This window comes from Lepisma saccharinum, chromosome 29 (genome assembly GCF_977018435.1).
Source record: "Lepisma saccharinum chromosome 29, izLepSacc3.1, whole genome shotgun sequence".
NCBI lineage: Eukaryota > Metazoa > Arthropoda > Insecta > Zygentoma > Lepismatidae > Lepisma > Lepisma saccharinum.
In genome coordinates, this window is record NC_139257.1 from 40,923,150 (window position 1) to 40,940,946 (window position 17,797).

At 37.6% G+C, this 17,797-nt stretch overlaps 1 protein-coding gene across 1 annotated transcript in view; it reads right to left on the bottom strand.

Moving 5' to 3' along the window:
• LOC145981347 (small subunit processome component 20 homolog) overlaps positions 1-17,797 on the bottom strand; it is a 161,734-nt gene that overhangs the window by 124,962 nt on the left and 18,975 nt on the right. The window contains exons 5-8 of the mRNA XM_083114575.1: positions 15,096-15,374; positions 13,807-14,072; positions 9,639-10,203; positions 3,158-3,373 (exon numbers count right to left, since the gene is read on the bottom strand). Of these exons, the coding sequence (XP_082970701.1) occupies positions 3,158-3,373; positions 9,639-10,203; positions 13,807-14,072; positions 15,096-15,374 (1,326 nt within the window). The remainder of the gene's footprint in view (positions 1-3,157; positions 3,374-9,638; positions 10,204-13,806; positions 14,073-15,095; positions 15,375-17,797) is intronic.

The window sequence follows — 17,797 nt, forward strand, 5'->3', positions numbered from 1 at the left end:
AGAGAGAGAGAGAGAGAGAAGAGAGAGAGAGAGAGAGAGAGAGAGAGAGAGAGACAGAGAGAGAGAGAGAGAGAGAGAGAGAGAGAGACAGAGAGAGAGAGACAGAGAGAGAGCGAGACAGAGACAGAGAGAGAGAGAGAGAGACAGAGAGAGAGAGAGAGACAGAGAGAGACAGAGACAGAGAGAGAGAGAGAGAGGAGAGAGAGAGAGACAGAGACGAGAGAGAGAGAGAGACAGAGAGAGAGAGAGAGACAGAGAGAGAGAGACAGAGGAGAGAGAGAGACAAGAGAGAGAGAGAGACAGAGAGAGAGAGAGAGAGAGAGAGAGAGAGAGAGAGAGCAGAGAAGAGAGACAGAGACAGAGAGAGAGACAGAGAGAGAGACAGAGAGAGAGACAGAGACAGAGACAGAGAGAGAGAGAGAGAGAGAGAGAGAGAGAGAGAGAGAGAGAGAGAGAGAGAGACAGAGAGAGAGAGAGACAGAGAGAGAGAGAGAGAGAGAGAGAGAGAGAGAGAGAGAGAGAGAGAGAGAGAGAGAGAGAGAGAGAGAGAGAGAGAGAGAGAGAGAGAGAGAGAGAGAGAGAGAGAGAGAGAGAGAGAGAGAGAGAGAGAGAGAGAGAGAGAGAGAGAGAGACAGAGAGAGAGAGAGACAGAGAGAGAGACAGAGAGAGAGACAGAGACAGAGACAGAGAGAGAGAGAGAGAGAGAGAGAGAGAGAGAGAGAGAGAGAGAGAGAGAGAGAGAGAGAGAGAGAGAGAGAGAGAGAGACACGCACACATAGATATAGGAGAGGAAAAGGGCTTCTTTCTTTCTTTCTCTTGATGAAACATTCAGAAAGTTAGTGTAGACCATACTTAATAAATAATGCCTTATCTCAGATAGTGATTGTCAGAGCTCAGTATTTTCATTTATTTAAGAAACTTTTTTTTTTGCAATGGGTATAAATGATGATCAGATTAAATGAAGGATGAAGGATATTCAAAATATCCAGGCCCAGGTTCAAACCCAGAATACGGCAAGATTTTAAGCAGACCCCTCAACACTAGTACAATGTTTTCTCAATCCACGATGAGCTGCACATGATGCTATTGAAAATCTGACATCTATAGTGCTGGTAACACATGGCCATAAATTCAATATACATTGGATGTCTGTCGTGTCAGTAAAGGTGCACATACTGAGGTACATTAGGTACGATAGAAAAAAACAAAAAGAGTTACTGTACGGGTACAAACAATGTTGTACGAGGGCTATTTTTTTTGTCAACCTCCGATAGGGCATGAAATCAAAACCACATGGAATAGCAAAATGGTTTTCTTGACAAAAGTTATGTACACGTATAATCTACTTTTCAATGTAATCATCAAGAAGATTCAGACATTTATTGTACCGAAGCACCAGCTTTCCAATACCCTCTGCAAAAAAAGGTGCTGGATGTCTGTCGAGACAGGTCTGCATGGTGTCCTGAAACTCTTCCTCCCAACCACTTCTTCATCACCAGGAAAAGGTGGAAATCACTCAGTGCCAGGACTGGGAAGTAGTGATCAAACACTTCCCAGTGGTATTGTTGAAGAAGGTCTTGGGTTCACCCAGCAACATGCAGTCGGGCATTGTCATGAAGCAAGACAATGCCCGAAGACAGCATGCCTCTCAGTTTGTTCTGGATGGCTCTGCGTAGTCTGCACAATGTCTCACAGTATGCAGCCACGCTGATTGTGATCCCGGGCTCCATAAAGTCAACCAGTAACACACCTCGCACTTCGCGGGAGAGTCAATTGTAGCATACATCTGTACGGGTTCGTCGCTCAGCTTCAACTGAAACGTTGACCTTGGTGGTGGTAGTGGCAGGGGAGGATGCCAATCACGCTGTATGACGCCTCGCTTCCTAGCGCTTCACGGGCCAGCTGACGGCACCACCGGAGGTTGAAAAAAAAATAGCCCTCGGATATTATTAAAATGTATACCATAATGAATGTACAAGTGGATATAGCGAGATTCACATTTTCATCTGTTTAGCAAGGAATTGGGTTTTAACACTAGTATACGTAAAATTTACGTGTTGTGCACTGATTCCTTTCTCTACCTCCCATCTCTCACCTACACACCCCTCCACCTAGCAGTGTCTCTAGCAGTCTGTTGGACGTAAGGCAGCACTGTGGTAACAAGGGTGCAAGCGCTGATCGACTTGATTTGTTGTGCACTGTACGTCAATTTTACGTAGCTCTAGTAAAACAAGAAAAATCTTTCACGTAATTTTGAAATTTGTAAATTCCACTTGGACAGTTAGATTTGGAAAAAAAAAGTTTAGAAGCATGCATTATTTTCTTGTAAGACTTTAAAATTACATTCGTTCCTTATTTACAGCATTATTGATTGATTGAATTGGTGTTTAAGTCCACTTTATGCACAGTAAGGCTAATCGGAACTAGACCTACAGTTTAAAGTGTGATCCGAACCAGTACGTGCCTCCACTGGGAATTGAACCCGGGACCCCTCGATTACAAGGCGACAACGCTACCACTGCGCCATCAAAGAGGCCATTTACAGCATTATGATTATTATTATTGTTTGAACTTTTCGCTTTCATTCTTAATGTACGCACAGGCTTGTCAATCAAGATATTCTTTTAAGATATTCTATGTTTAATAAAACCATGATTATACATTCTAAAATGAAGAATAAAACTCCAATATAAGGATAATAAACAAAATAATGTTCACAAAGAAACATCGTTTTGGTTTCAAGATATGGAGGTTGTGTTGAAAATCGATTGCTTCATGTATGTAAAATTTACGTAGTGCTAGTCACACTGTAATATTGGAACATGTTATTGTTAAACTCCTCGTAGCAAGACCCTTTTGGGGGCCATGCCTGACAAACAGATTCTTACTGGGTGGCACATGGTGTCCACTTGCTTAGGTTTTCCGGCTTTCAGGTAGCTGTGTAGCTATCCTCATGATGTAATTTGAGAATTGTCACAGAGATCAAATCCCAGATTGCTCACACCAAAACAAAGAGTACTACCAATTCGGAACCACACAAACTCTTTAACCAGATGTATTAACCAGAGTGCAGAGATTTAGTCCAAGTTGCCAGTCTTACCTACGAAACGTAGAAAGAAAAATAAATATCATACATGCAATTCCTTAATAAACTTACCTTGTTGTACATGCCATTTACTGGTAAGCTAGTTTGTACAAATTCATAATCTAGTTTCTGCAGAAACTTCAACTTCTCACGGTATTCGTGTAGTGTCAAGGGTACTGCTTCTGCAGCAAGACAAATTTCAAATACAGACGGATTCTCCATCCCCTCTGATGACAATGGCAGCTGCACTTCAAATAATGAAAATATATGTGCCACTAATAGACGAACCTGAAAAAAGACATGAAGGTATTAGTTAACATTTTCATTGGGGATGAATTACGTTCGCTAAGACTAAAAATTCCACAATACACAAAATAATAGGGATGGGACCGATTAATCGGTACTCTATCGGTATCAGCCGATATAGGCGAGGGCACGAAATTTCCGGTCGCCAGGTCGGCATTGGCGACCAAATGTTTGGGGCTGGCGACTAAAATTTTGTTGTTTCAACTGTGTGTCAAACATGCCCGAACATCTCAATCGAGCCGATTGAAAACCCCGTGTCCACTCAACGCCGACCCCATCTTACAAATTTATTTAATGTAGCATACTATGTAGCTAAACATGGGAAGCCATTTAAAGACTTTGTAGATCTGCTGTGTTTGGCAGGAAAATTAAGTGTGAGTGTTCTACCTAAGTATGGCAATAAAAAGCAATGAGGAGAATTTATTCATTTCATAGCTGAAACTTTGATGTTAGATCTAGTGGTGAAAATAAAGAAAAGTACATACATCAGCCTTCTGATGGATGAATCCACAGATAGATCATCAGTCGAGCATGCAAATGTGTACGTATGTTCGATACGTGGATGCAAATTATGGTCACATCAAAGAGAACCTTTTAGGAGTAATAGAGCTCACAAACTCTACTTCTGCTGGTTACTTCACAGCCATAACTGATTACTTTGATAAGGCAATAGGTTCAAATAAATACAGAAACAAGTATTACATTGTTGGCTTGGGTACTGATGGTGCAGCAAATATGGTCAGGCACAAATCAGGACTGGCTGGGCAAATGAAAGCTATTTGTAATAAAATGATAACTATTTACTGCATTGCACATCGTTTGCAGTTAGGTGTGTTGGAGTTAAATATCGTAGAACATTTGATTCCGTGATTAGGAATATTTTTCAGTTTTATCATGGCTCTGCTAAAGACTTCACCTCTTGAGAGAAATTGCAGAAGTTATAGGAGAAGAAATTCTAAAACTGAGTGGTATCCACACTATTAAGGGGTTAGCCAATAAAGAAAGTGCTGTAAGAGATCTCTTGAAATCATGGAAAACTGTTGTGACCAATCTTGGAACAGGTGCTCCATAGAAAAGACAATGATGGCGCTAAATCTAAGGGTTTGCTGAAAAGTTTGAAGCAATTTAAATTTGTTAAGCTTCTGTAATTCCTTTTGGATTTTTACAGGAAATTGAACCCTTTAAGCGTGGCACTACAAAATAAGAATCTTTTGATTTCATCTCTGAAAATAAGAATTGAACACTGTATTTCAGTTTCGGCTGACCTGGAATCTAATGTTGGACCTAGTGAACAAGATTTCTTGGACCATGTATCCATTTCAGGGAAGATCAGGGACGTGCAGCTCACAAACATTCAAAATGGAGAGCAAGAGTTTCAGACTGTTAGAGGAAATGTAACTAACAACGCGAAGGTGTACATCACAGAAAGATTGCAATCTACTATATCAACAGATGTGATTGTATCTCTGCATGTTTTCGTCACCTTGGGTTGGCCTCCCAAAGAAAATATTCTTCAGTTTGGGATAGAAGAAATAAAGAAGCCCTACATGTACTTGAACCCGAGCCTCTATAATGAAAAAATGGATGTTCTGTTAGCAGAGTGGACAACAGAATACAAACTTTTGTTTTCTTCTCTGACTTTGAATCAGACACTGGAGAAGATACACAGTGAGGAGTGTTCAGCAAGATTCCCAAGTTTGTTCCAGATTTTGACATTTTCTGCTGTTCTACGAGTGAGCACAGCTTCATGCGAGAGAGGTTTCAGGTGTCACAACAGACTCAAGACTACTTACACGAACTCTCTGACGACTGAGACACTGGATGATTTGCTCCCAGTTTCCGTAAATGGACCCCCCTCTGTCAGTGTTTGACCCAGCAGCTGCGATTGATAAGTGGTACTTCAGTGTAGAACGACAGCACTACACAAACATTAATTCCTAAGGCATGTTATTTTTAATAATTGCTTATATTTTTATTATTTATCAATATAAAACAGTGGCGACCAGAGACTTGAGTCCGGCGACTGACTTCAAACTTGAAATTTCATGCCCTGATATAGGCATATCGTGTATCGGTTAAATTACAGATTATTTTACTGATTGATATATCTATATATATATCTGATAATTTAGTGCAAAATTCTGCCATTCTGTTGTAATTTTTATAGATAATCTCCATACCCTACTTTCTAAAAAAGTAAATGTCTAAATATGCAATTTCTCTTGCACTGCAGTCACCTTGAAACACACATTTACTAAAGAGGTCAGTGAACATTTCAGGTTCTTCAAGGACCATTTCTAATTTTATATCGGATCGGTAGAATATCGGTTATCGGTAAATTTTATATCATTACTTTATTGGTATCGGCCAAAATTTCATATCAGCCCATCCCTATTAAATATTACCCAAAAACTTTCGCTCTCAAAATGAAAGCTTGATTTTTCATAAATTACAAGAGAGTTGAATAATTCGATAAAAAACATTGTTTGATGGTTTAAACTACTGATGTAAAGGCAAGTCACAAAATGAAACTAGAACATCTGTCTGGTATCTATCCCAAAACTGCGTTCTTATGCTTGTAACTACTGTACACTACAAGGGAAATAATTCTACAATGCAAGCAATGCAATGCATACATACAAGAAAAACAAAGTATAAAGTCATCAATTTTGGCAATTGCTATTTGTTTAACACAATGAACATTGGAAAATTTGCAAAGTTCATGGTTAATTCAATACAGAAATGTGATGGAACTGCTGTTTCCAGATGACTTTCACATACAGTGGCACTCTCATTTCAAAACTTCCAGTTTCCTCTTTTATACGAGTTTCTGATAAAAAGGTTATAAAATTTTCAGATTATAGATTTTCCTGCATTAAAGACCCTTTAGCCATAATTCCTCAAATAACATTTAATACACATTCCACTTCTATGAAGTTACATTCCTTACAAGGAAGTAAAACTATTATTTCGAGACACTTAAAGGAAGAACAACTTGCAAACAAAAAAAAAGTTTGCAAATATTTTGTTTTCATATTTTACTGAAATCTTCATCTCTAAAATGCTAAAAAATACTGAAAATACCATGTTTGCTGGCATATAATACTTATTTTGTACACATTTTTTAGGAAAAAGCTTTATCACTGAATTTATAATTAATTTACAGTATTTCAAGTATAAAGTAATATCAAGCAGTAGCAGCTTTTGTCTATTCGCACATGCACACCCAAATAAATCTGTATTGCAAATCATTATTATTATACTTATTCATTGAACTCTGTCTCCTTCAAAACATCAAGTGTTCCCACGCATCACCAAGAGAGGTGGTGGAGAAGCGAGCAACCAGTGATTTCAACTTGCGTAGACCAAGGCCCGCTCGCACAATGATAGTTTCGTTCCCTCTGATGCTGTTTGCAGCAGTCGCGTAGAGAACCCTGATTGGGTCCTCTGGCTTGGGGACTGCATCATAAGGAAACCCCATGAACACAGCAGTTGATGTGTTAGCAAATGTAGTGATGCAAACCCATTCCATTCGAGATGGTGTGACGGAGTCGAAGGAACCCATGCATCAGTGCAAATTGAGGGATTTTTTTTTAGAAACGGGAAGTTTCGATTGTATATTGTCCCTCTCATCCTGTTCTGAGCAAGAAAGAAGAAGGGGAGGTGGGCGACTGAAAGCGAAACTGGTGTTTTAAACATGTCTGGTATTGCCTTTGCTTTGTGCACCTTGGCCAAAATAAAACGTTCCTGTGGCACAGTAGTCAAATTATCAACCTGCGCGGAGGGAGCGTAGATTAATCAACCAGCTGTTTTGCAGTGTGTGGCTGTTACTGTATTGCAAAATTGTTTAGCACTGTCAAAAGCTCATTCCTGTTTCAGTGTAAACTGTTTGATTTCTGATGAATAGGGAAACTGTACATAGCGAAAGCAGACTTAATATTTAATGTTGTTGAATTTTTGGAGGGAAGTTAGCTACAAAACCTGTAGCAACTGCAGCAATATATGGATACGGCGGAAGGGAAGGAAAAATTCTGAAGTACGAAGCAGAGCAGTGTGGACTGAGTGAGTACTGTAATTTTCTTTCTTTAAGATTTATTATTCTTTTGATTTCGCTTGATTTGCTTGGTTCGATCAGTCTGTCACTAGAAATAAACAACAGCTAGATAGATTACAATTGATTTCCTCCATGTGGTAGTTGGATCGGCTTCTTTGGTGTACGCCAATGTTATTATTCTCCTTGTTCATTAATATCAGAGGAGTGGGGGAGGAAGTTTTTACGAAATATTTTGCAAATCGACAATAGAATTGATATTGTAGATCGGTATTTCTATGTTTTGAGGGATTCTGTCAGGTTATCAAATGTTGAATTACATATTGCACAATGAATTCGCTCTTCTCATGATTGGCTGGAAAATGCCCAAAATATTTGAAATTTGTAAAAAAATCAGTGTTAAAGAAAATCATGAAACATAATTCTGTCGTAGCTCTATTTTCAGTGAAAGGTGGTCAAAACTTCGGTTGCCAATACATTTAGCATCATTATTAGAGTGCGGATTTTAGGCAAAATGCCTATTCGTTTCTGACGCTGGTAGACAAAAATTGAATACAAAAGTACACCAATCCAAAGGTTCTTAACATTCTGAACAATACTTTATGCAGCCTTTTTTTTGTGCCTATTCCACTTTTTTCGAACATTATTGCCTTTTTTGCCTCTTTTGTCATTCCGACAAGGCATTATGTTGCCTTTTTTGCCTATTTCACCTATGCTGCCTTTTTCAAACATTTTTGCCTTTTTTGTCATTCCGGAAAGGCATTTTTTAAATTATATTTCTCTTCTTCTATTTGATTTCGTTTTTCAATAACCCTTGTTATTCAAGTTATTATTTCTAAATACATTTTTAAAGATTTAAGAAGAATGAAAGTCCTTCTCATCAATTTTTAATAGGGATGGGCCGATATGAAATTTTGGCCGATACCAATAAAGTACCGATATAAAATTTACCGATACCGATAACCGATATTCTACCGATCCGATATAAAATTAGAAATTGTCCTTGAAGAACCTGAAATGATCATCGATCTCCTTAATAAATGTGTGTTTCAAGGTGACTGCAGTGCAAAAGAAGTTGAATATTTAGACATTTACTTTTTCAAAAACAAGGTCATGGAGATTATCCATAAAAATTACAACAAAATTGCAGAATTTTGCACTAAATTATAAGATATTTATCGATATATCGGATCGGTAAAATAATCGGTAATTTTACCGATAAACCGATATGCCTATATCGGCCGATACCGATAGAGTACCGATTAATTGGTCCCATCCCTAATTTTTAATGTCTCTTCAATTTTCACTGCCTCTTTCTGAAACTTGACTTGCCTTTTTTTTCGACATACCTTTTTGCCTTCCATTTTTAATACTTTTCAGTGCCTGAACATCTGGGCTCTAATCATTATGTATACAAAAATGGATGTGAGTATTTGACAGGGATGGTACTACACTTCTTCTGGAGGCTAGGCTGAAATGCACACCCACAAAGAGAAACCATCGGCTGCCACTGATATCAAGGAAAACTTTGAACAAATAACTTATCTAATCTAACTAGGAAAGAAAACATTTGAATCTTCCCTGTCACACACCGCCAGGAAGGAAGAAAGAAATCGTCTACCTCAGAACAGTAGGGATGGGCCGATATGAAATTTTGACCGATACCGATAAAGTACTGATATAAAATTTACTGATACCGATAACCGATATTCTACCGATACCGATAACCGATATTCTACCGATCCGATATAAAATTAGAAATGGTCTTTGAAGAACCTAAAAGGTTCATTGACCTCCTTACTAAATGTGTGTTTCGAGGTGACTGCAGTACAAAAGAAATTGTATATTTAGACATTTACTTTTTTAGAAAGTAGGTATGGAGATTATCCATAAAAATTACAACAAAATAGCAGAATTTTGCACTAAATTATCAGATATTTATTGATATATCGGATCGGTAAAATAATCGGTAATTTTACCGATAAACCGATACACCAATATGCCTATATCGGCCGATACCGATAGAGTACCGATTAATCGGTCCCATCCCTACAGAACAGAGAAAATTTCCAGAAATGAAGGTCAACAAAAAAAATGCTGAATATTGGCGTAAAGATGCAACCCTGTATTTCAGACATATTTTTAAGAAAAAGTGTGTCTTATACACTGGCAAATATGGTAATCGTAAAGACTTACCTCATGTAAAGGAGACGAAAGTTTATCACCAAGTTTGGTGTACAATGCCTCTAACAAGTCTGCAGTAAGAACATTTTTTTGTCTCAGGTGAACGGCACTTAAACACAAATCCACCATGCGAAGAGCACACACGGTCAATTGTGGGACACTTGAACACAACAATCCAACTTCGGTAATAGTTTCCAGATCGATAAAAACATGCAAATCTGTTTCCTCGTACATATGAATCACTGTTTCCACCAAAAGACACAGAAGAAATAGCAATTTGCTTTGTTTCAATATCACATCACCAGAATTAGATTGTGTTTCTTCTTGTGCATCACTACTTCCACTTGTATCCTTTATGTGTCCAGGGTCTAAATTTAAGATGTTCTCACACAATGTGAGGATCATATTTCTTAAATTATTTAACACAATTTTCTTGTCAATTGGTTTGACGTGAGGTAAACATACCGCTGTGCATAACAACTGTTCAAATTCACTACTAAATGATGATTCTGTCGTGTTGGTAAAACTAACAAGTAAGTCTGGAATGCTTTGGACATCTGATAATTGTGCAGGTCGCCTAAAATAAGTTAAGAAAAATGAACACACACATTATATATATGACAAAAGATATACAAAATGGGTTTAGATAACCTTAAAAAATGTTGCCATTGGTGATACTTTGGTGACAAGGCAAAATTCAAGTGTTTAATTTTAGGCTTTAGAGAGAAAATTCTCAAATTTCAAGGTTACGTAAACTGCTTATTGGGTATATTGTGGTGTATATAGCCTGTCGAGGTTCTGTTGAGTTCGTTTCCTGTTTAGGGATAACTCAGCATTTTACTAAATGTGCTTGTCCTCAGACTTCCACCAACAGGATATTGGAAAATAAATATAGGTACTTTAGTATCATACGGACTCCTCATTTGTCTACGTGAAATTATATTCCCCTCACTCAATTTAATGCTTTTTCCCTAACCTAACCTAAAAATACAGTGTTCCTATTATGTCCATAAGTGTTTCTTTTGCTTTCCCACAAAACCGACAGTCTGAAATCAGGTAGGCTGTATAATACTAAAGTACAGAAATATATAGTGCAGTCGGGGAGAGGAAAGTTCAGTTTTTCCGAACAGTTATGATAGACGGTTATAATACAGTTTGGTGATGGACAATGCAGAAATGATTAAGAGTTTATGAAACACATGTGTGTGTGTGTGTGCGCAACAGCCCTAGGCAGAACAACACTGCAGGCCACTACAACAGGTATGTTTTTTAGGGGTCACACATAGTCCAATAAATTAATTGATAAGGGTTTCAGCCTAGTGTTCTTTTGGCGGTGCTAATTAGGATGGTCATTCAACAAGGGCTCTCCTAATTAATATCGTACAATATATAGTAAAGAATCTTATTTTTGTCAAATCTGAACCAATGAAATTACATATTACGTATTGGGATTTCAGGCCGTCTGGAGGTAATTTCAAACATTGGGCGATGGTGTACAGTGTGAGCAGTTGCCGACATGCAGATGCCTTTGTAAAGAAAAAGTTCACGATAACTGCTCGCATGGGGAGAAAGGTGAAATAGAGATCACATTCAGAATTCTCTCCTAACTGCCATGGTTTATAATAGGGATGTGACGAAGCTGAAAATTTACCGATGCCGATGTACTCACCGATAATTTTTGGAAACGATACCGATGCCGATATTTAACCGATTCCGATACATAAGATCATTAAACAGAAATGGGATGTTATTTTCTGCATGACAAAAATAAATTTGCTATGTACATTTCTATTGCATATCATATGTATATACATATATATTCTCAAGAGATGCGAATGTACATTTGCATCTACAAAATGTTATGTGAACCTTTAAGAAGAACATGGATTCTCAAGAGATTAAACATTAGTACACAAGCAGTTATTTGAAATGCAAAATGAATTCCTGTTCTGCCAGATTCAACTTCAGAAACGCGAGATTTGGAAGCACTTCAGGAAGTAACCTACTTCTTCTCTTATCTCAAATCTGTTCAGCAACACTGAACACTCAATCACTGAATACTGATGCAGCAGGTATGCCCAAGCATTTTCTCAACACTTGCTTCAGGTTTGAATAGGTACTCATTTTTGAATTTCCAATACAACAGCAGATCCTGGTTCAGCAATGTACTGTTTTATTTTCGATTTATAGTTAGGTTGATCCTCTGAATGCGTTTGCAATAATTTTATTACAAAAACTCTACAATAATGACGAATCATAACCAAATTTTCAATAAATCTTACAAAACTAGAATATAAAACTTATTAGAAGGTAAAAACTCTAGTATAATCTGTACCGGTTTAAATATCGGTTTTTTGAACAATTCCGATGTGTCAATTTCGGCCGATTTTCATACATCTGTAATCGGCTTCAGCACATCCCTACTTTATAACCATGACATCTGGGTCAAGGGAGAACTACCAATGACTTATAAATAGGCACCTTCATTTTTTGCAAATGCAATAATACTGAAAAATGTTCATAGGGAAAGAAAGAAGGAAGAGAGAGGGAGAGGGGGAGGAAGAGAGAGGGGGAGGAATAGAGAGAGGGGGAGGGAGAGGGAGAGAGAGGTAGTTTATGTTTTTTGCACATTGACATGTTGCGAACATATTTTTCATCCATTCAAAACTACAAAATAATGCAAATTTGGCATAAAATACAAATGTTCGACCTTTTCTGGTGTTTAAAAAATGAAAAATACTGGTAAAATCCATCATTCTTATGTTTTAGACTTAAAAAAAAATATCATATTTCCACATTATAACATGCACACTCTCCAAAATTTTATCCTCACAACCACAGATCCCCATACAGACATAGGACTAATTAATCCTTTAAATTCCTAATTTATATTCCTACATTTATAACTATTCTGAAGTTATTTTATAAAAGATAATGTTTTACAATCCTCTTGTTAGCATCCTCAGATGCAATGGTACTGTAAATATCTAGTTTGTGGTTAATGGTTTCTTGTTAATGAAATACAATCTCACAATTGATAAGTGTTCTGTTATATAATATTCCTATCACTTATCACGAGGTGTTAATGTCTCAATTAAATATTTTCTTGACTGTTGGTACTCAGGTGAAATAAAGGTTTCCAAATCATTTTAGATTCTTTTGTATGTGTGTTTATGGGTCTGGTGCGGGGCACATTCAGCTCCTAACAGCCAATAAAACTAACTGCTAAGAGCTCTGAGCCTGGCCCTCCTAATTTAACCACATATCCATTATTAGAACTGAGCAGAACAGTACGTTAGGAATTTTTAGATTAGAGCTCCTAGCAAATAGTTTGTTACTTATCAGCTGGCTGTGCCCTGCACCAGCTTATGCCTTTTCTTCTTATTAGAACTTGCAATCAGTTTCAAGATTTCAGGTAAAAAAAAAAGTATATTAGTTTTTTTGAGTTTGAATTGGTTCCACCAGGTATCGAACCTGGGACCCCTTGATTACAAGGCAACGATGTTACCACTATGCCATCGGGGGGAGGCCTGTATATTAGTTCTGTATTACATGTCTGGCAAAACCTGAGCATTTCTCTCCTTTCTTAAAATATTTAAAGTTTGAATCATGTTCAACTAGAAATCAATGAAGGTAACAGATCAGTACAGAGGTTCGAAATCCTATTTGATCAACTCTAAAACATGTGTCGTGATGTGGTTTAATTGGATTTATATGTGACATTTCCCTTTGTGTAAATATTCCCAGCAAAGTTAACTAAATTTACTGACATTTCATGTTTTTTCCCAATGGTGATGCAATCATGATTCTGGCAATTTCTTTACTTACAACCAAACAAACTAATAGCCGCGGTAGCTCAGTCGTTAGGGCAGCTGACTACCATGCGAGAAACCTGGGTTCAATCCCTGGCGGGGGAGAACCAGGATTTTTCCACCTGTTCAAGCAGCTCCGGCACCCACCCAGAGTCATATAAAATGAGTACATGGAGGAAACTCTGGGGGTAAAGACAGCCAGGAGCATAGTGCTTATCACATCACCCCCAACTTCGGCCGTGATCAAGAAAGTGTGGGGCCCTAACTCCACACCCCCTATACACCTTCATGGCATGGTGCAAAGCACAGGGGAGCACTTTACTTTTTACAACCAAACAAACAAATTCACACAACAATATTGTACCTACCTCTTCAAAGCTAATGAAAATTCCAATATGTATGGAGACCAATGCTGCAAATCAAGGCCGGTTCTGCACAGTGGAGCTTTGTGCAGGATCAACTTTGTTAGGAAGCTGAAAACATCCATCGAATTTGCTGGCAAAACAACCGACGTGCATAACAACTTGTCACAATACTGCAACAGCTGCGGAACCATGTATGCCTCGAAGCTAGGGTGGTCAAACAGCTTTTCTGCAAAACCGAAAATCAGCTCTGGATATGGAGTGCCTAGTACCTGTAGAAGAGATAGGAGGACATCACATGAAGATTCTGATAATATTACAACTGCCAAGTGTTAAAAACATGTCCCATCCCCTCCACATGCAGGAAACACAGTGTACACTACATATGACTCTTGTAAGCCTTGCACATATGGTCCATTTCTATTTAGTTAAAATGACCAACTGCAAACACTTCTCTGCCCTTATGAGGAAAGGATTAATTGTCCCCTCTCCAGCCAGTGAAGGGAAAGGGATTGGCCACTCAGAAGCAGCCCTTCATTGTTGTGGTTTCTAAACACCATGGGGTTTATGCAGTCATTTTTTCTATCGTTTAGAAAAGATGTTTGTGAAACTCTGACGAGGAGTTTACTTCTGAATAGCCATAAGCAGCTCCCCTGCCTTAAAAAGTAAAAACAACCACCAATAAAAAAAATAATATGACAATATAGGGAACCCAGCATGATGCAATTTTCCTCATGCTCTCACTGACACATCCCAACATCCTCAAGAAATGCACCCAACTATCAGATGCAGCTAGGTATTGTTGCTACAGGCTTCCGTGCAAGTACTGATGACATTCTCGTGCATTTTTGCCACAGGCCACCTGGATTTTGATCCAAAATCACACGGCAATCATGTTTTATGGCAGGGAACAAAATGGTGTTCATTTCAATCTTGTACATACACAACAGCACTCCCTGCACCGACCAATTTTGGCCCTCCACACATCAACATGGGCCATGCTCACCGTCTGATAGCAACTTCCTGAGTGTTGACCCTTTTAAATTTACAGCCCACCATTATTGCAGTTAAAATATTGAATTCTTTACAATGACAGCTTATTTTAATTAAAAAATATTAAACTAAAGGAATTTCAGAAAAGTATGTTCAATTTTCTATTATCTTTTTAACCCAAACTTGGTGTGATGAGATTCCATTGTAAGCAAGTAATGAAAATTTGAACAGGTAAACATGCTAAATCTTAATTCTTAAATGGCTAAAGCGAACATAAAAAACTTGAACATCAAGCCACATACCTTATCTAAGAGACGGCTTAGATGCTCCTGCACTAGCTGTGATGACAAGAATAAAAACACCTGTGCTGAAATATCAATGAGGATTTCAAAAACATTTTTTGGAAAGTTTTGTTCCAGCAAGCTGACTAGCTTTTGCACCAATGGGAGAGGTTGGGTGACGTGTACAGCCTGTTTGTGACTTATGACTTGCTCCAGCAACTTCAGTAGCAAGTAGATGTTTTCTGCGTTGGTTTCAGTCTGGTCATTATTCCACTCATTAACAAAAGCATCCAAAGTTTCCTGAAAATTTGTTGAAAACATTAATTTTAACAATTTAATATAATATTACTAGAGGCATGCATATTTCGTTTTTAACAAAAAACACGAAATGTGGAATAACACATTGTAATGTTAATTTTTCATGTTTCTGAAAGGTGTGAGGTGCTTTTCCCACCCTGTTTTGTCACGAAATGATGCGAAATGAACTGCAAATTGCACCGATTATATACAGACGCGACACTTTCTGAAGTCTGAAGTATCCTGTGAGTTATGCACTTCACAGAAAATTGATTAATTCTGCTGTAAATATTTGAGAAGCAAAAATGGACCCCTTTATACATGAATAAACTTAATATCCTGGTAATAATTTAATGTGCTATTAGAAGGGATATGTTTATTTTGTGCAGTAAGTGCAGTTTTTAAATTAAATTTGAGATTATATTCACATTTTTAAAACCAAAATGTAATTTTATATACCGCTTTTTCACCGCTACAAGAGCGAAATTTCATTTTATTTACCACTTTTGAAACCAAAATTGACTGTTTTTGTACCGAAATTTTGCTTTTTTATTTACCAAAAATATGTGCCTCTAAATATTACCAAAATTTTAATTTTGTATTCCTAGCATGTTCAGTAGGCTATGTGGCATTTTTGGTTACCAATAAGGGTCGTACCAGTGTACATCCTGAACGGTGCATGTTATGTTGAAATTCAAGCACTTTAGATTCAAACTCACCTACTTCAACCAACTTTCCCCTCTTTTCATTTTCACTATGTGTACTAATAACAGAGCTGCCTACGGAACCAAAGTTTTGACTCACCCTGTATTTGTAATAAACAGGAATTTAAAAATCATATTCATGTATATTCCTTTCCAGGATTCTCTGGAGTAAGAGAACGTGAACACGTTCTGTGCGCATGTTGAAGGGTGTGCGCCTCGTCCAATGAACGTGCGGAGGGGAGGGGCATCCACGGGAGGGAGGGACTCGACTGATCATTCGCGGTCAAGTAGTTATGTAGTAAACATGTCAGCTCGCAAGTCTAGGGGAACTCTGCATTCTGGAGAGTGCCTCATAGTTTTGAATGTGTTCAAGAACAACTTATTTGAAAAGTTTAAAACACATGGCTTTGCTTTTTTACAAATGTTTAAAACATTTAAAACAAAGTGTTTTAAACATGTTTTTCAGACTTGTTTAAAACACATTTTGATACATGATGTTTCATAGTTTGTGGTTATTTGCATGTTTTTTGAAAATGTATGTTTAAATTTGTTTTAATTTTTTTTGTTCTTCGTAGCATCAAAAGACAAATAAACATGCAATATTATTTGTTATTTGTGTAAAACAATACACTGGCCATTGTTAAGAATAAAAGAAGAAATTGGCAGCAGAAAGCATTTTGCTTTACGGCCGTTACACCGCGCAGCACTTCGTTGTTTTCATCAGGCACCCTTCCCCACCTAGTCTGGCCCCGCCCACAAGCTTTCCCCTATGCGCGTCACTACTCCAGAGAATCCGGAAAAGCAGTATACATTAATTCACACAATATTTTTTGAATATTAGGGATTTGTCTATCAAAATCGTTATCATTCATTCCGTAACCTACTTTACCCTATCCTAACCTAACATAACTCGGATCACATTGACGTCCCTTTTTTAAATTTTGTCTGCTTACTGAGTAATAAGTGTATTTATGACAGGTAATTTTTTTAAAAAAATGAAGACCTGTTTTTGAGAAAATGGCTACCAAAATTTTCTTTACACCACCTTCAACTGCATTTTACCCTGGCATAGGCACCCTGTACCTCGTGTGAAAGAGCCCTTCAAGCCCTTTCCAACGCCATCCGAATCACTTCTATAGGGCACCTTGTTGCCAAAATATTTCAATTTAAAGTGATCAATTTAAGATCACAATGTTTCTCCCACGGACAACTTTAATAGAGGATTGGCATAAATAAATACCCGAGCAATCCCACGTAATCAGCTACTTAGTGATAAAATACAGTTTTTACTTATGTGTGGCTTCTAAGGTTCTTTCTAAAACCGACATTTCAGGTCTCTCGCTGGATCCATTTTCCGTGTTCTCCAATAAAATCACATTAAAACAGTAACAAAGTTAAAAATGGAAATGAAAAATGGCTAAAAAGTAACTTGATTAAAAACTGCTTCATAGCTGCCTTGTATTAACAATGCATATGATTGCCCACTGCCTTCAGCACTCAAGCCACACAATATCTCTAATAGATAAAAACTGATTGCAAAACATAACTTGTAGAGAAACTCAACTAATTAAGCTGCATCGGAATGACATCAATTATTTCAATTCCTTCATTGATAATTACTAGAGATAGGAGAGGTTAATCAGAGGAGAGATTAATCAGTACTCGATTGCTATTAGCCAATATAGGCATATCAGTGTATTGGCAAAAATTACCAATCTGAAA